Source organism: Brachyistius frenatus, unplaced genomic scaffold (assembly GCF_029030835.1).
Source record: "Brachyistius frenatus isolate BFR_SWC_R1_liver_20210118 unplaced genomic scaffold, ASM2903083v1 Contig_87, whole genome shotgun sequence".
In the NCBI taxonomy this organism is placed as follows: domain Eukaryota; kingdom Metazoa; phylum Chordata; class Actinopteri; family Embiotocidae; genus Brachyistius; species Brachyistius frenatus.
Genome location: NW_027210686.1, coordinates 57,501 through 82,283, shown reverse-complemented (window position 1 = coordinate 82,283; position 24,783 = coordinate 57,501). Strand labels below are relative to the sequence as shown.

Here is a 24,783-nt window from a genome sequence, read left to right as displayed (position 1 = left end):
GCATTGACTATAGCCTATATAAGGCATTGACTATATCCTATATAAAGCATTGACTATAGCCTATTTAAAGCATTGACTATATTCTATATAATGCATTGACTTTAATGATGGTGATTCACTCTGGGAGACAGAACGCGTCGCAGACTGAGCCGATGGAAAAAGCCTTAAATCACCACACCTACTGTCCTCATCACTCTCCATGCCTTTGTTGCTGAGAGTGTAATCAGGGTCACTCAAGCTACCTTCACATCTTTCAAATTCACTGTCTTCTCCATTAATGATCTCCCGTACATCCTGAACAACATATCAGCTCTTGTTATTCATACTGCAAAAAATATAATGATGTTAAAATAGGACCAACATAGGATAGTAAAAATGTGTTTGTTTTATTTACCAAGAAGGGTATTTTAGCTTAAGATGGGGTGCAATTTCAGTACTAAGATGCAATATTGTAAAGTAATTTAATAAAATAAAACAAATTTTATTAAAAAAAAAATTTATGTTTACATTTTCTTTAAATATGCTGGGAATTGAAAAACTGCAAATATATAAATTCGATATAATTGAATCACCCATAATTATTGAGTTGTTAATTATCATTTTTGTTATCGTGACAAACACATCACAAGATGTTAAATAGATGTCACTTAGAGATTTCATGAGTTAAAGTCAAGGGTTGCATAAGAAACTTACCACAACAGCCAAAGAGTTTGTGACACCTGTGTCACCATGGTGATTTATGGGTTTTAAAATTAAGATTTTGGAATTTTGTCAAAACAAAATAAAGCAATGTTGACAAGATTTGGAGAGTACGAAAGAGTACAAAGTTCCAGATCAGACACTGCAAAGAAACAATAAGATGTATAGTCTAGCTGCGTTTGTTTTGTAACCATGGTCCTTGTAGTATGATATCTGATGACAAGATTGGAATGGAAATCAAGACCTTGTTTTAAAGATAACCTGTGAATCCGTATTTTAAGAAATGTTAAGTGTTAATGTGGAACGTAGTGCTAAATGTCAGGGCCAAAGTATATCAAAAAATATTCTGAATAATCCTCTGGGCACAGGGCCAGAAACACTAGTTATAAAACACTATCACCTGACCAGATGCCTCCATTCAGATAGCAGATGAACAGAAAAAACAAACCAAAAAACCCAACTGTGTCTGCAGCGGAAGCTGTCACTTTAACATGAACAGTAGTGAGTCTCAGTTTAAATGTGAGTGGGGTTGTAAGAGGTCGACAGCAGGGATCAGTTGTGTTCGTGACGTTGTCCTCAGAGGACCCTGTGGGCAGCAGCTCTCATGGTAGAAAACTACCATAAAGCTGCTCTTCCTCTGGAACAAACAGACAAAACTTTACAACCATAAAAAAAAACATAGGCTATGAAACCCTGTAGGAAAAAAACCAATATAGATTACATAAGCAAAAAGGCACAATGATATTTGGTCTTTATGGCTATATTAACAAAATTACGTTAATGTTAATACAATTTATTGTTATAATGTATAGGTAGTACTTTAGCAAGTACTTGTGTCTTTAATTAATTGAGCTTGCATTTTTACACATAGAAAATATATGTCAATCATCTCCCAGGCAGTTATTAGCACAAGGTTGCACATTCTGGTTTCTTTGCAGTTTTTTTTTTATAACTTCCAACAACCTTGGGAATTGTAGTGTTCTAGGATTCCATTTTCTATTGTGTAATCTCATGCTGACATGCTTTTGAGCTCACTGCTTTTACATGACCCGATCTACCAGGACAACAGTTACCTCGAACCACCCGATATTACAAATTCTGCTGCTATTGGAGAGAATGGGTAAAAAATGCCACTCAATTCAGTTGTTTGGAATAAATACAAAAGCTGGATGGCATGTCTACAAAAGAACATGAAAGCACTTTTTAAAGCTTGGTTAACACGTGATATCTGGGAAGTGAAGTGCATTATAGATTTTATTTTGTGAATTTGAGTGTTTTGTTGTGTGTTGAATGAGGTACCAATAAGATAATTATCATTCCTGCTGATACTTCAATCTAGGTACAGTGGAAGAAAACAAGACCAGGGAGCTGCACCACCAGTGGCTATGTAAGGAGTTTTATTGGGTTTTTATGAGTGTGCAACACATACAAAATATATTCATATATAAATTAACTCCTAAAAATAGATTTCCACATAGGGTCACTCAAAACTCCCCGTATAGTCAAACGTGTTTTGCTCATTGTCACTTCACTTGAATGGGTTTTGTGCCATCATTAATTTGTTCGCCAGCAGTGCTCCAATATATATTGGTTATATAACCTCCAGGTGTCCTGTGAAAGACAGCTTGTGTCCTGTAATTTCTTACTTTATTAATTTCAAAAGGACAATTCCCCCAGTATCACTACTTATGTCTAAGCATCTGTGGACACAAGCAAGAGAAAAAACATTTCTTGTAATCTGCTGAACACGTATTGTGTGCCCAGATTTCCGTTTACATTTGAATGCATGTTGACTAGTTGGTTCCCTCTTCGACCTGTCCAGCTGACTCCAGCTGATGATTCCAGCTGACTCCAGCTGATGATGGGCGGCACGGTGGTGCAGTGGTTAGCACTGTCACCTCACAGCAAAAAAGGTTCCAGGTTCGAATCCGGTCCTGGGCCTTTCTGTGCGGAGTTTGCATGTTCTCCCTGTGCTTGCGTGGGTTCTCTCCGGGTTCTCCGGCTTCCTCCCATCATCCAAAAACATGCACCTCAGGTCAGGTTACCTGGCGCCGCGCTAGTGGCAGCCTGCTGCAGCATCTCCCCCCTGAGAGCCCCCCTGCTGTAGTGAAGACATTTCCCCTCGGGGATTAATAAAGTGTATAAAAATAAAAAATAAAAAAGACTCCAGCTGATGATTCCAGCTGACTCCAGCTGATTCCAGATGGCAGCAGCAGCTTTGATCCAACAGTTCTGGCTGCATGATTTCCTGAAAATGTTCAAATGAATAGCAGCTATTTACAAATTGACATATAGTAAAGGAGAAATGGATGTAATTCTAGGATATTTTAACTAAAGCCATGAAACTATACATTGTTATTCCAAGAAAGGTATTTCTGACCTGTTGTGTAAAAACACTGCAATTATTTGAAAATAAGGGAACCGCGAGTAAACTAGACAAAATGTCCGTCAGTGGCGTCATACCTTTAAAAGAGGTGAGTGCTGTGAATTCTCACAAGCAGGTGGAGTATACTGTCCACTGCCCGTGGATACCGTTTTTCTTCCGTTTTTCTTAATTGGACATTGAATGCCGCATCCCTGATCCAGGAGTCGACCTCGCGCCGTGTCTCAGACCGGGGTCCTGCTGGACGGACCGGGGACGGGGAGGCTGTCTGTCACAAGTGCGGAGACACATTTGAATTTGTCAAACAGATGCGTTCAGGTCAGTCAGCAGGAGAAAAAAAAGCCCCACGTGTCGGTCAGATTAGAATCAGGTCGAGAGAGCGCGCCGTTACCGGAGAGCAGTGTCCGTGTCATTGGTTTGAAGGAATGAGTGCTGACACATCCACGTCGTCAGCGCCAGCGCGCGGGTCTCAGCGGAAGAGCGGGCGGAGTGATGCGCGCTTGGAAACGGGCCCGCTTCGTTTTCCGCTCTGAAACTTGGACCGGCAGCAGCGAGGAGCTCAACACCTGCACCGTTTGATTAATATGTCTCTGCTGAAGCAGCGGGGGAGAGAGCTCGAGCGTTTCGACGGACTGTCCCTCATTTACTGGTACGTGGACAAAGTGAGCAAGTTTGGCTTCAGCCCGGCGCGCGGGAGAGACATGCTGCTCCAAACAGCTGTTTCAGGCCAAATCAGCAGGTTCCTCCGACAGGTTTGGACACACGGTCTTATTATGAGGATTATCCAGAGCTGCAAAAGCATTGAATTAGTACTGCGCACAGTCAGGTTTACCAAGGTGGGGAAATGCCTGACTTGTACCATTTATATTCCACATGATCTCAGTGTTGCCTGACGATGTGGAGCCTTACTTTTTGTTTTAAAACTTCCCGTATTTCAAATTATTCTTTTATTCTTTTTGGAGTTTTGTTGATGGAGTCTTGGCTTAAGTTTGAATTTCTGTTTGATTTTTCACTGCAAGATAAGTCGGAACAAGATACACAGCTGTACATATTTAGAAGTGAAAGTAGAAATAGTCCGAACAAAACTAAGACAATATCTGTGAAATCACAAGGTATATAATTAACACTGGCCTACATCATATGTGCAGTTATGTTTTTGTACTTATTTAAAAAGCACAATGAAAGCATTTGATTCAGCAATATTCTTAAATTTCTTTGGAAAAATGATGCAATATATGCAATGCTAACTGAATTCTTCATCTTTTGTCACAATTGAAATCTCACCTGGGATTACAGGCTGGCACAACGTTCACAGCCAACTAGGTTGTGCATTTAGCATCTACTAAGCAGCAGCTAATCACTTTGGAGGAAACAGGATGACAGTTTTTGAAGGAGTTTGGAGAGGGCGAGTTCATTTTGTGCTTGTGTTGTGTCCCTGAGGGGAGGAGACAGTCAGCTACATGTAGGTGCTGAGTAGACTGTTGAGGCTCGGGGAGCCAGGAGTGCTTAAAGGCAAGCTGAGCTGAGCTGAGCTGAGCTGAGCTGAGGTGATATAACACTGCTGGTTGTCCCCCTCTCAGGATAACAGCCTCTTTCAAACATCCCTTAAAGTTTCCCTCATGATTCTCTCCTCCAAGAAACTCCCCGAGCTCTGGGACTACTTTATGATTTACGTCTCAGGAGCCCTAGAGTTTAATCCTGACTGCAGAGACATAGACCTGGGACTGTTTCCTCTCAGGATGAACCCCACCATTAAGACCAGGTATGTTTTTACACATGTTGAAGGGTGCTCATAGAAACTGCTTCTTTAAATTGTTTGCTGGTGATAGTTTAACTTGTCTGGGTTGCTTGAATTCAGAGTTGAGCTAATGTTAAACCTGACGTTGATGATTTATAGGATTATAGTGTAAAGCGCACCGTGCAGTAAAGCAGAAGTCATATCTGTCCACATGGATGCTTCTCAGAGTTATAGATATCAAAAAAAAGTTTGTGATATTGCACGTGTTTGAAAATTATGCAGTTTTGTAAGAATATCAGACTAATTTGTACCAGTAACTTTAAAGATGATGAACTCTTAGCAAATCATGCATTTTGAAAATGAAGATAGTAATTAAAAAAAATGTTTTATACTATATAGAAAACAGAAACTTAATACAATTTAAGTTGTGGTGCAGTGGTTTTGTATTATTTATAATAGTGGATATTATAAAAATAAATACCTGTGAAGGTTGGACTTTGATATAGAGACTGTGTGGAATGGAAATATTTCATGGTCTTCTTGGCTTGTTTCTGAATGTTTATTAATGCATTAAAAAAAGACAATGTGGTGATGTATTTGCATATCTGTCACTCAAAATGAAAGCCAGGCTGTGATTGTGGTTATTTACAGTGTGAAACCAGAAGGTCTCAGAGTAAAGCAACAAAAAGGTTGTTCTACTAAAGAGTTCCTTGGAACACAGACTGATTTGGCTTTATCTTTCATATCAATGGTGACTGCATTGGGCGGTCTGTGGACTCTGCAAAATGAAAACTGATTTCTTGTACTGAATCCATAGAGCCTCTGCTGACAGTGGCCACTCTGCTGGATCTGTGCTCTCATGTTTGCAGTGTTTTATTAGAATGACATCAGTCACTCGTCTAAATATGCTAATGATTCATTGTGAGGACATCAAGGTCACTTTTACACTTGTAAGAAAAAGATCCATTGCATTGTAGCTCTGCTTTAATTATGTTCACACAGACTCATTACAAATGAACTTTGAGCTGCTGCTGATTTGCTGATGTCATCAAATATCATCAGCACAATATAGCATCACATTCCTGTAGCAGCTCGTGCGGCACTGAACCTGATCATCTAACTCACAGATTTATAGGTTAAGGTGTTCATGAGCCACAGATGTACTTAATAGTAGTTTAATTCAGCTCAATTTAAAATAAAGTGCTATTAATGAACAGCACAAAAGTCCAAATGTCAGGATGTTTGAACAAACAGATCTGATGTGAAAACACCATGCGCACTAAAACAGTTTAAGATGATGAGATGTTTATGAAAATATGAACGCAAAAGAAGTACAACCCCGTTTCCAAAAAATCTTCGGATGCTATGAAAAAAAACGCAAAAGAGAATGCAATAATTTGCAAATCACATAAACCCATATTTTATTGCAGATAGACTGAAGACAACATATCAGATGTTGAAACTGAGAAATTGTATCGTTTTATATATATATAAAAAAAAAGAAGCTTATTTTGAAGTTTTTTGAGACGTGTTGCTGGCATCAAATTAAAAATTAACATATATTTTGCATAAAGCAATAAAAATGGTCCATTTCAACATTTGATATGTTGTCTTTGGTGTATTTGGAATTAAATATGTTGTTTTTTTTATTTGCAAATGATTGCATTCTGTATTTATTTACATTACTTACAGGTTGTAAGTAATTTACATCAGTGGTTATTTTTTCAGTACAACAGGACATCTGATGGGAGAGTCTGATGACTTTATTTCCTCTATGTCACTGGAAAACTGTTGAGTACAATGTTAATCTGTGCATCAATAGTACAGTGACATAAAGGCAACTAGTCCTGTAGAACAAAATGCAAACAAGCAGGGAAAAATGCTTGTGTACATTTAGCAGATGACATGTTATCTCTGTGAAGGCAGGTGCTTCAATTTAATTCAAGTTGCCTCGTTTGACTGCTGGTAAACTTCTGCATTGTGAACAGAGATATGTGGAGCATGAAGCTGCTGAAAGCACAATGTGAAGGAAGTGAGACAGATGGTGCACCACCGAGCACAAACACTGAGCTTTTCTTTTTCTGTCTCTGTTGCTTCTGCTTCTGTTTCACATTTAGCACTTGATGCTCAAGTTCGACAAAACCCATCAGGTCAATATTGGCCTTTGGTTGAAGTTCAAAAACCAGGCTGTCAGTCTCGCTCACCTCTGATGGGATGAAAGGAGATTTCTGGCTGACTAAACAACATGTTTGTAATATCTGTTTTGTTTTTTTAGGAGGCTCATGTAATGTAGCTCGTGATATGTGTGCTATTGTAGGATTTTTATTCAGTGGGCAATAAAAATCTGAACAGACCCTGAGATAAAATACATGTAATCCTTGTTCATTTATGGCAAACAAGAAATCCCCCCCTTAAATTGAAAAGGTTTTCTGGAACCGACCCACACACCAAAAAGCCAAAGGTTGGTCAATGTTTTAAGCCTCGTTGGTAATTGACCGGTGGTAGATGGAGATGGGACGGGAGGATTGTTTAAATAGTTCGTAGAAGCACGAGAACACTGCAGAAGAAGACTGGTGGGGAACATGATGGGAGGACCACATAGCATTTTAATAAAGTATATTCAATGAGAAGATCAGTGAGCGACAGGGATACTTAAAGCTATCGCTGCCTCTAATGCCAAATGTTACAAGGCATAAAAAGATTACTAATTAGTGAGACATGTAGGCATGTTTCAATTTTCATATTTAATGTGTGCAGTCTGATTTACTTCATGTTTATACTTAATTGTACATCACAACCCAGAACCAGTATTTAGAACATGCCATTCGTTCTTGTTGGGAACCAGGACCTGAAGTTGGAAATGCAATGTCATCAGTGGGCGTGGCTTATTTGCATTTTTTTTTGGGGGGGGGGGGAGGAGGAAAATAACTGCAAAGAAAACCAGTTTATGTGGCATCTGTCTTTCACATAACTGCTTTCTATGTCTCCACAAAATCCATTATTAGCTCATGTAGCTGTTGGATTGAAGCAAATATTAGAAATAAGACATGAAGTTTGCAGGTGAACAGTATGATTGTCTCTTCCTCTTTTGGTCTTCTCTGACCTACATAAGGTGTAAAGTGAGATGAGTCTTGAATTTTGAAATCATTCTTGCAGCATATTCACATGCATATTTGTCCTCCAAAGACTTTGTTTTTCTAATTTTTCTTTTCAAATATATTTAGACTCATTTAGAAAAAAAATATCCAGCTCCAGTCCAATACAGGCACACTGTTGCTGTTATCATTCGAGATGAGCGACCGACTCTTTTTGGAGCCTTTCACTAAATGTTTAGGTTGTAGATTTAGTTGTGAATATTTATTGCTTCATGTCTGTTTTGTTATTTTAGTCAAACAAAATTGTCCATTTGCTTCCCTTTTGTTATTGACCACCGATTTTGCAAATGCCGTACATTAACAGTTGGAGCGGCACTCAACAAGCACTAGTTGTGTTCTTTTACTCTTGGATACATCAGATAGTTGACTTGTTTACATCTGATGAGTGAGATGCTGTACATCAGAAGTACTTATCTTTTTAAAACGCTTCATCTAAATTGGAGTCTGGCTGCAGCTTGCAGACCAGAGGGGCCTGAGGGAGAGTCACGAGGGGGAGTGCCCTCAGGGGTGTGTTGTGAGGGGGCGTGTCATGAGGTGGCGCCTTCAGGGGCGTGTCGTCAGGGGCGTCCCTTCATCCTCCAGTTGAACCCCTGAGCACACAATAAACCAATGAGGCCAGTAGAGGGCTAAGATATTGCTACTGGTTCTATCAGCCTTCATTCAAAGGGAAGATGGCAACCGCTGAGAAACATCAAGAAGCAACAACAGGTAGGTTGAATAATCACAGCTCAGTGCAGCTATAATTGAACAAATGATGTTAGGTTATTGTTTGCAGCTGTTTAGTCATGCGATGACAGTAAGCTAAGTGGAGAGTGTGACTGGCATCATAATGTTATGAGTCGGTGTTACTATTGTGAGTTGTCTACATTTTAAAGAAAAAAATGTTTTCTAACAAACTTGTGTCACATGACTTTTCTCCCTTCCTCTCCTCAGCACAAGAACTCTATTTTTCCTGAGTCTCATTCTTGCAATGAAAAATGTGAACCGGTGATCTCATCACTGGAAGTCGGGACACATTTCACATCCTGCTTCCATATTTTTGGGGGCCATAAAAACAATGTGTTCAAGCATGCAGATTTGACCTTTTAGTGATATAAATTTGATGTAGAAGGGAAATGAGCTGCCTATGTAAAAAAAAAAAAAGAAGGCCTCAGCTAAAATATCTTAAAACCTTACAGTAGTATAAATCATGCTGCTAAAGAGGATGAAAGCAATTATTCGAACAAGCTTAAAGAATTGAGGCAGAGACATTACCATTCTACAAAAATAAACTTATTTGGCCTTTTAAAATAGCTGGAGTTTAAAAAAAAAAAAAAATATTGCAGTACATAAAGTACATGAGTGTCTTGCTTTTTCTTGAATTGTTCAATATATTCTGTGTGGTCAGGTGTGAACACTAATTGTTGTACTTAATATTGACCACATGGGTTTTGTTTCTTTTGACTCTTGTATTTGTTCAAAAAGGAATTAAATAAAACTGAATGTGAAATTGTTTTTATTATTATGTTCCATTCAATAAACAGATGCATCAACGCCTCACTATGCTCGTTGTTTATTAGAGCCTTTTAATATTACATCACGCTTTGTTTTAACAGCTGGTTAACTGTAAAAACGGTTAAAGATGCTGTAAAGTAGAAATGAAAATGAGTTTTAAGTTCATCACACCACAGAAGTATGGGTTGTTAACTACCCATCCAAATTTGAATGAAAAAAACCCCACAAACAAGTTTGTTAAATTAGGCTTTGAAATGGTGAGAAAATCATCAGTCTTCTCTGCTCTGAGACTGGGGGGGCGTGTCCTGAAGGAGCTGAAGCTCCGCCCCCTCGCTGGAAGGTGTTCAGTGTTCAGTAGGACAGTCCTGTGGCTGCAGTTCTTTTCCCCACTAAGTCTGACATCCAACCTCTCAGTGACTTTATACATGATGTCCCACTGGTCCTCTGTCTCTCTGGTGGACGGAGCAGCCTGCTTTATGAAAACAATAGATTATTTGTCCAATGAGTGAAACATACAGATGCAATCAAATCCAGCTTGTCCCCCTGATCTGTAACCCAGGAGTCAAACTGGACACCAGAGACAGAAGACAGTGAGTCTCCAACTACTTCTAATGACCTGCATTACAATAGTGGAGATAATAAGAGAGGAGGAGTTGATTTAGTTCTGTAACGACTGCAACATGAACAACGCTGGATTATATCACATCAATCCATTACATCACGTCAATTCATTATATCATGTTAATCCATTACATCACGTCAATTCATTATATCATGTTAATTCATTACATCACATGCCAATTCATTACATCACATCAATTCATTACATCACATGTTAATTCATTACATCACATCAATTCATTACATCACATGTTAATTCATTACATCACGTCAATTCATTACATCACATGTTAATTCATTACATCACGTTAATTCATTACACCACGTCAATCCATTACATCACATCAATTCATTACATCACGTCAATTCATTATATCATGTTAATTCATTACATCACGTCAATTCATTACATCACGTCAATTCATTATATCATGTTAATTCATTACATCACATGCCAATTCATTACATCACATCAATTCATTACATCACATGTTAATTCATTACATCACATCAATTCATTACATCACATGTTAATTCATTACATCACGTCAATTCATTACATCACATGTTAATTCATTACATCACGTCAATTCATTACACCACGTCAATCCATTACATCACATCAATTCATTACATCACGTCAATTCATTATATCATGTTAATTCATTACATCACATGCCAATTCATTACATCACATCAATTCATTACATCACGTCAATTCATTACATCACGTCATTTAATTACATCACGTCAATTCATTACATCACATGTCAATTAATTACATCACATGTCAATTCATTACATCACATGTCAATTCATTACATCACATCAATTCATTGCATCACATGTCAATTCATTACATCACGTCAATTCATTACATCACGTCAATTCATTACATCACATGTCAATTCATTACATCACATCAATTCATTGCATCACATGTCAATTCATTACACCACGTCAATCCATTACATCACATCAATTCATTACATCACGTCAATTCATTATATCATGTTAATTCATTACATCACGTCAATTCATTATATCATGTTAATTCATTACATCACGTCAATTCATTACATCACATCAATTCATTATATCATGTTAATTCATTACATCACATCACATGTTATTCATTACATCACATTTACATCATTACATCACATCAATTCATTACATCACATGTTAATTCATTACATCACATCAATTCATTACATCACATGTTAATTCATTACATCACATCAATTCATTACATCACATGTTAATTCATTACATCACGTCAATTCATTACATCACATCTCAATTCATTACATCACATCAATTCATTACATCACATCAATTCATTATATCATGTTAATTCATTACATCACATGCCAATTCATTACATCACATCAATTCATTACATCACGTCAATTCATTACATCACACATCAATTCATTACATCACGTCAATTCATTACATCACATGTCAATTACATTACATCACATGTCAATTCATTACATCACATGTCAATTCATTACATCACATCAATTCATTGCATCACATGTCAATTCATTACATCACGTCAATTCATTACATCACGTCAATTCATTACATCACATCAATTCATTACATCACATCAATTCATTACATCACATCACGTCAATTCAAACTTTGAACCTGCTCAGGTCGAGCCGACAGTCTTTCTCTTTCACTGATGTCCCTCCTCCACCTCCTCCACTCCACCTGCTCTCTGCAGCCTCCTTCACATGTAGTCGGGCTCGTTTATCCGGACCGGTACCGGTACATGTAACCGAGAGGGTCGCTGATTGTAACGTTACACCGGAGTACAACAACAACAACCCTCATTAATGTGAGGACTAGATCTCCTCTGGTCCATGTTCACCATCACCCCGACATGTAAAATACAGAGTTACATATATTATAGTTTCTTATCGGAGCTTTATTGAGACGCATAAAACAATCCGCGGTTATCGGAGCATTTTCCTCTGAACTCTGCTACGAGCTCACTAGAAGCTAATTAGCACGTTAGCTCCCATTTCATGAAAATAAAGTTATTCTACACTGAATAAAATCACGTTAGCGGTTTGCACCGTGGACTAAATATAGCAGAGTTACTGTGGACAAGTTATCTAGTATAATTATAACAAGCACACAGAACTTATGCTGAGTGGTGAACTGCTGGCGGCGGTGGACCCCGCCGATGGCGGCGGCAGTGGTGGACTCTGCCGGCGACGGTGGACACGGTCGGCGGCGGCAGCGGACCCTGCTGGCAGGGGACGGTGCCGGTGCGACCGGGAGATGAACGGCCGTGAGGGTGAAGCTCGGTTCGGCTCCGCGCTGCAGGAGGAGCGGTGCGTCCGTGAACTCCGTCCGTCTCTGGTGGAAGTTGATGAAACTATCCACCATGAAATGGTTCCTGCAGAGGAGGCTGTTGGTGTTGATGCGAAGCTCTCCATCAGTGATGCTCTTGACAAAATCAATACACCTCTTTTTCCTTTCTTCCTCAGTAGGAAATTTAATTGGCGATGCAGCGCCAGTTTAGAGGTTCTTGCATCCAGGAAAGATTCCCTCGCGGGGGGAGGGAGACATCCTGTAGCAGCTAGCTGATGTACAATAACAATCTGACTACATCAGGAGTAGAACTGAAGTCCAGTGGGATGACCTCTTATGCAAATGAGCTGCAGGCTTTTATAGCGTTTCACCGTGTGAGAGGAGGAGCCATGCAGAAGGTTATATAAACCGGCTGTGATCTGACGTAGATAGGTAGTTGTGACGTAGATAGGTTGTTGTGACGTAGATAGATAGGTTGTTGTGACGTAGATAGGTTGTTGTGAGGTAGATAGGTTGTTGTGACGTAGATAGGTTGTTGTGACGTAGATAGGTTGTTGTGAGGTAGATAGGTTGTTGTGACGTAGATAGGTTGTTGTGATGTAGATAGGTTGTTGTGACGTAGATAGGTTGTTGTGACGTAGATAGGTTGTTGTGAGGTAGATAGGTTGTTGTGAGGTAGATAGGTTGTGACGTAGATAGGTTGTTGTGAGGTAGATAGGTTGTTGTGACGTAGATAGATAGGTTGTTGTGACGTAGATAGGTTGTTGTGAGGTAGACAGGTTGTTGTGAGGTAGACAGGTTGTTGTGATGTAGATAGATAGGTTGTTGTGACGTAGATATGTTGTTGTGAGGTAGATAGGTTGTTGTGACGTAGATAGGTTGTTGTGATGTAGATAGGTTGTTGTGACGTAGATAGGTTGTTGTGACGTAGATAGGCGGTTGTGAGGTAGATAGGTTGTTGTGAGGTAGATAGGTTGTGACGTAGATAGGTTGTTGTGAGGTAGATAGGTTGTTGTGATGTAGATAGGTTGTTGTGACGTAGATATGTTGTTGTGACGTAGATAGGTTGTTGTGAGGTAGATAGGTTGTTGTGATGTAGATAGGTTGTTGTGACGTAGATAGGTTGTTGTGAGGTAGATAGGTAGTTGTGAGGTAGATAGGTTGTTGTGAGGTAGATAGGTTGTTGTGAGGTAGATAGGTTGTTGTGACGTAGATAGATAGGTTGTTGTGAGGTAGATAGGTTGTTGTGACGTAGATAGATAGGTTGTTGTGACGTAGATAGGTTGTTGTGAGGTAGACAGGTTGTTGTGAGGTAGACAGGTTGTTGTGATGTAGATAGATAGGTTGTTGTGACGTAGATAGGTTGTTGTGACGTAGATAGGTTGTTGTGAGGTAGATAGGTAGTTGTGAGGTAGATAGATATGTTGTTGTGACGTAGATAGATAGGTTGTTGTGAGGTAGATAGGTTGTTGTGACGTAGATAGGTTGTTGTGACGTAGATAGATAGGTTGTTGTGACGTAGATAGGTAGGTTGTTGTGACGTAGATAGGTTGTTGTGACGTAGATAGATAGGTTGTTGTGACGTAGATAGGTTGTTGTGACGTAGATAGGTTGTTGTGAGGTAGATAGGTTGTTGTGACGTAGATATGTTGTTGTGAGGTAGATAGGTTGTTGTGACGTAGATAGATAGGTTGTTGTGACGTAGATAGATAGGTTGTTGTGACGTAGATAGGTTGTTGTGAGGTAGATAGGTTGTTGTGAGGTAGATAGGTTGTTGTGACGTAGATATGTTGTTGTGAGGTAGATAGGTTGTTGTGACGTAGATAGATAGGTTGTTGTGACGTAGATAGATAGGTTGTTGTGACGTAGATAGGTTGTTGTGAGGTAGATAGGTTGTTGTGATGTAGATAGGTAGTTGTGACGTAGATAGGTTGTTGTGAGGTAGATAGGTTGTTGTGAGGTAGATAGGTTGTTGTGACGTAGATAGGTTGTTGTGAGGTAGATAGGTTGTTGTGAGGTAGATAGGTTGTTGTGACGTAGATAGGTTGTTGTGACGTAGATAGATAGGTTGTTGTGACGTAGATAGGTTGTTGTGAGGTAGATAGGTTGTTGTGAGGTAGATAGGTTGTTGTGAGGTAGATAGGTTGTTGTGAGGTAGATAGGTTGTTGTGACGTAGATACGTTGTTGTGACGTAGATAGGTTGTTGTGAGGTAGATAGGTTGTTGTGATGTAGATAGGTTGTTGTGAGGTAGATAGGTTGTTGTGAGGTAGATAGGTTGTTGTGATGTAGATAGGTTGTTGTGATGTAGATAGGTTGTTGTGAGGTAGATAGGTTGTTGTGAGGTAGATAGGTTGTTGTGACGTAGATAGGTTGTTGTGACGTAGATAGGTAGTTGTGACGTAGATAGGTTGTTGTGAGGTAGATAGGTTGTTGTGACGTAGATAGGTAGTTGTGACGTAGATAGGTTGTTGTGAGGTAGATAGGTTGTTTTGAGGTAGATAGGTTGTTGTGATGTAGATAGGTTGTTGTGATGTAGATAGGTTGTTGTGAGGTAGATAGGTTGTTGTGATGTAGATAGGTTGTTGTGACGTAGATAGGTTGTTGTGAGGTAGATAGGTAGTTGTGAGGTAGATAGGTTGTTGTGAGGTAGATAGGTTGTTGTGACGTAGATACGTTGTTGTGACGTAGATAGGTTAGGTTTTAGCTCCGCCTAAAAAAATCTGAGCTGAAAACGGGTGAGAAACTGTTTAATGGTCTAACTCCACATTTCAGTGCGACAAAGTTTTCAAACTTTGTACATGCTTTCAGCAACTCATTTCACATGTCTATAATGTATTGAGGAGAAAATCATGGAATTTGCTTTACAGCATCTTTAACTTGAAGCTTTCTGTTACTGGTGTGGAAACATATAGCAGTTTGTCCTTATTTATAATAATGATGATAGAAGTTTAAAAATGTTTTCATATCATTGTGACAGCATGTAGTGTTCATGGCAGAAATTGAGATATTTTTTTCATTTAAGCTGTTGGAACAGGAGCTTCCAGACTGGCTCTGATGTGTGTTTGTGTACGTGTTCCACATATCTCAAGTTTTCTATTTAAACTGAAAATATCAAATTAACCTCAACCTCATAGTCGAATACAGTTCTTACGTTGGGTGTTTATCAAAAAGAAAAGGATGTTTCTCTACTTTTTTTAAATTAAAATTATAGTCTTCTAATACAACAAAGTGTAGTGTATTTGTCACAATTGAAATACAACAATGATAATATTATGATAATATAGTAAATAGATGTAAATCTGAACTGGTTGCCTCTTCTGACGCGGGGAGTCCACAGCGCCTGTTTTGTAACGCTGCGATAGAAAACACTCATCCTCATTATTATTTCATATATTTCACAAACGGAGAACATTTCTTGTCCTACCTGAAAGGCCAGTGGGGGTTGATGACGTGATGTACGATGGGGAGTCTGCACGGGATCTTTTATTTTGAAAATAAATCGGATTCTCAGTCGTTCATCTGTCTGTCTTCATCATTTTATGTCATTATAGTCAGCTGATTAGTTGGTCAACAGTAATTTCCACATCTAGAAAAGCACATTGAGTTGTTGGATTTTTTTTTTGCAGAAAAGAGTGCAAATTGTGGACACAACTTTGTTCTCTTCATTGCAGAAGTTTTTAAGGCAGTAATTACAAAATATTCAGAATTCAGACACTCTAGTTTGTAAAATGATGGAGAATAAATATTGTGCATTATGGTAGTAATTACTGGTAACTGCTGGTAGTAAACAGGGAGGGAATTCAGCTGGAAAAAGGGGCCGTTTGAGATGTGGTGTGCAAGTGCGAGTAGATTTTGTCATTCACAGATTATTAAAAGTTGCCAGAGGTGTCCATTTATAAAAGCTAATACAAGAAAGGCATTAACACTTATGAAGTGAACAGTGAAGCTGCGAACCCAAGCACTGACCTCTGACCTTGCAATCCAGCAATATATATATCATATAATTACAATAAATATGCACAAATGATCACACACTAACACACTTCAAGTTTAATAGAATTTAGACAATAACAAAACTAATCCACAATCAATTTTATTCTTAGTTGAAAAATTCAATGATAGCCGCAACATCAATCCATTTGACTTGTGATTAATCTACCAATATCAAAGCCTTTAATCATAAATTAATATCATTTCAATCAGTAACTCATCTAGCTACAGTTACAGTTACAGTTATGTACATCAATGATATGAATGATGCTCAACACTGAATGAGTGAGTGAGTGAGTGAGTGAGTGTGTGTGTGTGTGTGTGTGTGTGTGTGTGTGTGTGTGTGTGTGTGTGTGTGTGTGTGTGTGTGTGTGTGTGTGTGTGTGTGTGTGAGAGAGAGTCCATTCTACACATCCAGCAGAGTTTCTTGTCTTGGAGGTGGTGAGGAGTTTTACTGCCACTCGGTTGGTGGGTTATAAAGCAGCTGGTTTTCTGTTTGGCAGCAGAGAAAACAGCCGAGTCGACACAGAGTGGTTCTCCAAGTAACTGTAGCTCAGACGTATGGAAGAAAAATGCCCGACCATTCATTGCTTCTCTGTTGCTCCGTTGCAGGTGATGTCATGGCCGCATCACAGGGTATCCAACGTAAAGCCTGATGGGTTTGGAGGCCTTGTATCCAGGCTCTGTCCCCATGCTAGGCCGGCCCTCTGTTCATCACATGGTGGGCGAACAGGGACTTCGTGGAACCTTTTTCTTATCTTGATACCTCTGGCCCTCATTTGTATGGGTTAAATTAATGGCTAAGATCTGGGAACATGGTGACATTTCTTCAACGTAGTCCAAAAAGTCAAGAAACATGAGCAGATGATTCAGGTTGGAAACAAGCTTCCAGGTTAGGTGGCTGTCATCACACATCTCTCCCAAATACTGCGTACTACACCTTTAACTAGGTTCAGGAGGTCATTATCATCGATGTACCGTACAGATGAATCATTAACAGCTCCTCAAAGCATGGATCATCTCATTGAATTTGACTTTGAACTCAGCAGTTAGTATCAGATGTAGTACAACTGCTCAATAGACATGGTTATGTTCTTAGTGAAAGTCAATTTAGATGAATTCTTAGCTCAAGAGGTCTCCAGAAGGAAGGAGTACAGTAATCTGCAGGGTGCTTTTCAACATGCGTCCCCAGCGCTTTCACTGTATTCAGACATTTATAAATGTGAAAGACATCATGAATGAGCAAAGAGAAACAACAACTCTCTCCTCCCATTTATTCTTATTTACTTGTATATTTACAGGATGTACATTCATTTGGATTTAGAGTGGGAAGTGAGATCCAATCAAATATGGTCCATGGATGTGGAGACGCATGATCAACCCAGGTGTGAATTACCATACTTGTGAGAGCTGTCTTGTGATCCAATCAACCAGGCATTTTAATACCAGATGTAAACAGGGTCAGACTGTATGTGATGATGACTGTAGCCTTGGGATGGCACAGCTGTACCCACGGCTGTAACCAAGGCTGTACCCACAGCTGTAACCAAGGCTGTACCCACAGCTGTACCCACGGCTGTAACCAAGGCTGTAACAACGGCTGTAACCAAGGCTGTAACCAAGGCTGTACCCACAGCTGTAACCAAGGCTGTACCCACAGCTGTACCCACGGCTGTAACCAAGGCTGTAACAACGGCTGTACCCACGGCTGTAACCAAGGCTGTACCCACAGCTGTACCCACGGCTGTAACCAAGGCTGTAACAACGGCTGTACCCACGGCTGTAACCAAGGCTGTACCCACAGCTGTAACCAAGGCTGTACCCACAGCTGTACCCACGGCTGTAACCAAGGCTGTAACAACGGCTGTAACCAAGGCTGTAACCAAGGCTGTGCCCACGGCTGTAACCAAGGCTGTAACCAAGGCTGTAACCAGAACTGTAACCAAGGCTGTAACCACAGCTGTAACAACGGCTGTAACCAAGGCTGTAACCAAGGCTGTAACCAAGGCTGTAACCACAGCTGTAACCAAGGCTGTTTCCAAGGCTGTAACCACAGCTGTAACCAAGGCTGTTTCCACGGCTGTAACCACGGCTGTATCCACGGCTGTAACCAAGGCTGTAACCACAGCTGTAACAACGGCTGGCTAACCAAGGCTGTAACCAAGGCTGTAACCACAGCTGTAACCAAGGCTATAACTACAGCTGTAACCAAGGCTATAACCACGGCTGTAGACACAGAGGGAACGGAAGAAAAAAAGGATTGTGAGGTAACGCAAAATAAATTGCACAGAAACGCAAAAGTAGTCCTTAAAGAAATTCTTGCTGTGACCCTTTTGGAGCTCCGTTCATTTGTTGGTACTCCCAGAAAGTTAAATTTTTTTAAAAAAAAAATCATAATTTGATTATGGTGATGTTGCAAACTGTTTTCTTCAATTACAATCACACGTCTTCAATCTTACAATCAGTCGTGCAGTCTATTTAAAGATAAATGTGAAAATAGAAAAATGGTCATTAATGCACTGCCCATTGAAAATAGTACTGGAAATTAATAAACGTTGTCTTTTATTTCATTCATTTCACTTCAATACGAATCTGTAAAGTAGAGAGAGAGCCGATCCGTTCATCCTCCTCACCCGGTGAGTCCTCAGGGACAAAGACAATGAAGACTGAAGTCTGCTCTTTAACCATAAAACAAATACCTGGTTGAGCAAGTTTGGCTTCACTCCACCTTATTACCTCCAACATCACCCCCTTAAAAACTCCTGTCATATCCATACCTTCCCTCTTAAAAATAGCCGCCCTGATTGTGACCATCATGGGTGTTCTCATTGCCCTAGAACTAGCCTTACTCACAAGCAAACAACTAAAGACTATGCCCGCACTAACCCCCCACCACTTCTCTAATATGCTAGGCTTTTACCCTTCAGTTATTCATCGATTCATCGAAGCTTAAGTAGCAAAAACAGGTCAGCTGTGTTATCACGCACATCTTTGGTAGCAGCCTTTAAAGTCATTTTCCACTAACTGAAAATCGTACATGCGTCACAACGTGCTTAAATTAGTTCCCTTTGGATCATTTATATATGTAAACTGAAGAATAGCCGGAATTATGAAAACAACAACCTCAATCTTGTAAAATATAAACTTTTTAAGTTTTAAAGTGAAGGCTTCACCTATAGAGACTGACCCATCGATCGGATGGTCCATCAGTGCATTGGCTGTCATCACCAACGTCATGTATCCTAACACATATATTTTGGTTTTATAACATTCGTATTGTTACGTGGTTATTTATAACAAACTGGTGAAGAAGGCCGGCTCCGTCATTGGCTGCAAACTTGGCAGCCTGGAAAAGGTGGCGATGAGGAGGACGCTGAAGAAACTCTTATCCATATTGGATCATCCGGACCACCCTCTCCACCTGCTGCAGGGACAGAGGAGGACATTCTCCAAAAGACTCCTCCAGCTGCTGTCACAAGGACAGATACAGGAGATCATTCCTGATACAGGAGATCATTCCTGATGATACAGGAGATCATTGCTGATGATACCGGAGATCATTCCTGATGATATAGGAGATCATTCCAGATACAGGAAGTCATTCATGATGCAGGAGATCATTCCAGATACAGGAGATCATTCCTGATACAGGAGATCAATTCCTGATACAGGTCCAAACGTCACTCATTACACATTGTTTGTTGGACTTGGTGTCCTTGACTTGATTTCTGTTGTGAATTTGACCACCGGCTATAACAAGGCTGGCAGGTGTGACTGGATGCACTTTGACAGGTTATTTACTCGACTCCTGTGTGGTGATATTCAGGCCTCTGGTGGCAACAAACATCACTTTAGTGCTGCGGTGACAGAGAACAACAACATGCTCTCATTAAGTCACCTGGCCTTAGCATCTTTCACCTCTTTATCTGGGACACACTGTTAAGATGTGGATCTCCTTTTCTGCTAAATCAAGGTCATTATTGAATAAATCTCATAATAGAACACAGCCTGGCAGTCCAGGGCGGTGCAACGATTATATTTTATATAGAAAATCTCACTCATTCTGTGTTCACGGCTGCTTTATTATTCACTTTGGGACTATTGGGCTGCGTTCACACTGCAGGCAAATCAGATTTTTTTTTCTCAAATTAGATCTTTAGGGCAGACTGTCTGGGGACTGTTGTTGTCGATTTCCTCCACAGTGCCAAAATCTACACTTTGTGATAGCTCTGCTAGCGGTAGCATTGACTCAGCTCACTCTGTCTCTACAAATACGTAGTCACCGTGTGTTGCATTGCGAGTGATGCAAGAAATCTGATTTGAGCCCGCAGAGCGTCCGGAATGAGACACATCTGTAGAAATCCGATTGGAATCGCCTTTCAAACCTCCAAATGTGGGTCCCGATTGCAAAAATCTGATTTTAATGTTTTTTTGCTGTTCAGACTTTAAAAAAATCAATCTGGATACAATCTGGATATGACAGAAATCAGGTTTGGGCTGGAAGTCTGAACTTACCTTTCGAGACAGCGACTGACAGCTACACTTGGGGTGACCTGCACCAAGACATGTTACGTGTGCACAAAAGAAAACTTAATAACAACCGTCTGACAATAAAGAGCCGGTTCGTTTATTGGGTTTGGCTGAAAAATATTGAAAAGTGAAAGGAATGCCGTTAATACATCATGATGTACATCTGGTGCAGATATGGAAGGTGGTGTTTCCACCACAATTGGATTTAACAAGGTGTCAGATTTTGAGAGGTGCTCTTTTAATGACATCTTTCGTCTCACCCTTTCCTCTGCTATGGTTTAATGGCACGAGTAACTAATCACTCTCACCAACTATTTATCTCCAGGTGGTTAACTTATTATATTCAACCGACAATATTTTGATGAAATCTATTGACATTAGAGATTTAATTGCAAAGCCAAAAATTGCAGCCTGTCATTGGTTCTTCTTCATAACTTGTATATTTTGAGTAAACTTTTACTACAATAGTGTTATAAAATGAACAGAATAAGACAATCAAACTGTGAAATGCAATTATTTGTATACCAATTATTGAGTGAGATATCTGATCTCAAACAGACCTTTGGGAAAGCTTCTCTAACCTGGCCCACTTAAATTTCCACTTTGACAAGAATCATTTGTATAGAACAAATGATAATGACAATTGGTTCAAGACATTAGCAAACCCTTATTTGTGACAGACCTGTAGTCCATTAGATGTAATTTTTTAAAGCTTTAAAATGTGAATGACCACAACCCTCTGTGGCAAAGAGTAAAGACATTAACCCACAGTATAATGACAAGGATAAAACATGTTTCGAAATGTCTGGTCCCAATGGATTATGAATCCTAGTCTCTGATGCATCTTAACCAGCTCTACACACCTGCAAACTCTGTGTCGCCAGTTCTGATCTTCTTATCCTCCACCAGGCTGGATTAGGATCATTGGTGAACTCCAGACTCTCAGTAGGATTCAGGTCTGGCCCACTGGCACACATTCAAAGCTCTGTCTTAAAGCTTTCTGACCGGGTGCTTTGGGTCTTCTTGTATTTAAGGTGCGTGTTCCAGCTTTCAGTGGTGGACCTGGGACTCCTTCTGTTTGGGGATGTCTCTGTGCTTGACAAAATGTATTGTACTCACAACCCTGACCATCCTCACCCCATATGCCATGATGCTTCAACCACTGGGATGGAACAATTTGAGGGATTAGCATTACATTTACTCTTATCCTATACTTTTTCACTTCTTTTTAAAAATAAACATCTCTGCCTTTTATGGCCAGGTCTTTTTTAAAATGGTTTTTAAAACTGTTAGATGGAACTGTTTTTCGATGGTTCTCATTTCTGATCTTTATCCCCCTGAACTGTTTTTTTCCCTCCACTGAATCTGTCTTCTATGTTTTTGCAGACTCTTAACAGACACTGTGAGAATCAGCCACATTCTTACTTGTCAGGTAAAATCAATGTATCATGGAATTCCAATTAACCCGTTATCGACCACTCTCATCACCATCCCCTTCGGTGAGGATCGATTTGGTGGGAATGACCACATTGTGTTTGATTTTCTTTGCGGTTCCTGAAGCAGAATGCTGACTGGTTTTGTCTCCAGGGAAGTTTGCTTGTTACTGATGGTTTTTCTCTCCCTCTTGACGTATTGATATTTCCTTACTCAGCTGACTGGTCTAATGGGTCCGTTTAGGAATGTCAAAGGTGTCAGACACTTACAGTATCTGTTTCTTCATTTCAAGTGAGAAGATAAATGTGGGATGCTGGTTTGTGCCCTTACAATTGTAATTAGGTGAGATGAGTTCAATGACTTTCAGGCAACTGAAAGCTCATTTAAGTAATTAAAGAAGCCCTCGTCAAGCATTCCGGTGTTCGGTTTGTCTCTAGAATATGATAGTTTGAATTTCACTTGTTTTGTATTTCTTTGAACGGTTTGTTACCTCTTCATAAATCTTTTCATAAAATGATCAAAAGAAACATTATATTTTGTAAAAAATGGAACTGATTATGGGGAGGTATGTTTCTCCCTGCACTTCCAAAGAAACGGCAGCTTCCAAAGCTGAATTCAACCATAGCTGAGAGTTTGTCATCTTGAAGTGCTGAATATTATTGTGTGTCTTGCATGCTTCGTTATCCATCTATTGTATTATTAAGAGCAACACACTGTCATATATTATCCTATCATATTAGTGTAGGAACTTATGGTGTGTGTAGGTATGTTAGATTACAATACAGCCAATAAGGCAATGAAAGCAAGGCGATCGAGCACATAATGTATTCATCTCTCTTGGGTATGTCTCACAGCTGTTACGATTCTATTTGTTGGCGCATGTAAACACTACACGATAGCAATGGGCTTTGAATAATAGCAGAATAGTTCCTTGTGAATACTGAAAAGTATTTTTGTTTAAAATGCTCATCCCTGATATGAGCACACAGCGCTTCTCTGCACACAGCTGGCAGGTCATTAAATCCTTTAAAAGATATGTTATGTAACAGTCGTACTGATGCTGACAGATGCCTCTTGTTCATTCAGTCTCAAGTTGTTGTAATGTGCACTCACTATGCAGTCAAATAAAACCTTATTATGACTGGATTTCATTTTTTCTATTAGCATGAGTAAAAAAAACAGTTTTCGTTGTCTGAAAGCAGACAGGAGTCTGAATGTAAACCGTCATGTGTACTCAAACATCTCGTAGCAAGTTCATAAATGTTGCGCTTCATTCCCTCCAAAACAAATAGTTGATAAAGGTGCAAGTAGTAAAAATAAATTTAGTTTAAAACATTAAAAAAAATTGATTGAAATCATTTACTATTTTTGAAAAAATAATTTTCAAAAACTCATGTATTGTGTTGTACAGCTATCTACTGATAGCATGCTGAGCAGATAGCTGTGGCCCATCTTGTAAGATCAACCTGTGTCTCAACAGGTGATAGTGAATCTCTGTATTGTCCAGGCTGCCCTCCGTTCAACATGAAAAGGAGAAGAAGAACGCTAACGGTGGCTAATTGTATAGCATCTGATGGACTATCAGAACATCCACCAAGTCTTTACTGGCCCCGTCTGTCTCCGTGTGCCTGTCATTCAGGGTGCATTGCTGTATGTGGTTTAATCCCAACGGGTAATTCCAGGGCAGAGCTCCTTTTTTACTTCTGCCTAACGTTACTGACAATGCCAACATGTTTATTTAGCCGTTTTTTGATAAGCAGCTCAATTAAATTTGCATCTACCAAAATGAGGCGATACAGATAGACACCTTTCCAGTGTGTCTATGACCTGAAGATATTGCACTACATTTAGTGTGGAGTATTGCTTCCTTTTTAATCATATTTCTCTTCCCTCTGATCCAGTACATATACAGCAGTTTAAAAATAATACACTGGGGAAAATAATAGACCAGGTTGCCCAATAATCGTAAAGTTAATGGTTCAATCCCCAGATTCTTCTGTCCACTTTCTTTTGGCCAAGACACCAAACCCAAAGTCGCTTTTTAGTTGTAATCTCTTTTCCCTTACTGTCATCTGAATCAGGGCCTTTCTGTAGGAGAATTGTGAAGAAATGGGTTGGCCTTTAATTAAAGTTTGAAAGGTCAAGAGTGCATGAACTATAAGTACGATCCTTCCTGACTTTACTTTTGGAGATTTCTACTTCAAACGCCAGCATGTTTGCAACTTAAAACTTAATACATCTACTAATAAAATGAACCCAGACAGGGTAAAGCATTGGTACAACAATCCCAGGCGAACCTCTCCTAATCAGCTGTATAGCCACACAGCAACGATGCATTTTTATCCTTGAAATATGCAAAAGCTAAAAGAGACTAATGAATATTTTTTAATTAATATTTCAGAT

At 39.6% G+C, this 24,783-nt stretch overlaps 1 protein-coding gene across 1 annotated transcript in view; it reads left to right on the top strand.

The window, feature by feature from the left end:
- The first annotated feature begins 3,557 nt into the window (after nucleotides 1-3,557).
- Nucleotides 3,558-24,783, top strand: part of LOC138627552 (disks large homolog 2) — a 72,645-nt gene continuing 51,419 nt past the window's right edge. Inside the window, exon 1 of the mRNA XM_069709965.1 lies at nucleotides 3,558-3,731. Within this exon, the coding sequence (XP_069566066.1) occupies nucleotides 3,667-3,731 (65 nt within the window). The 5' untranslated portion in view covers nucleotides 3,558-3,666. The remainder of the gene's footprint in view (nucleotides 3,732-24,783) is intronic.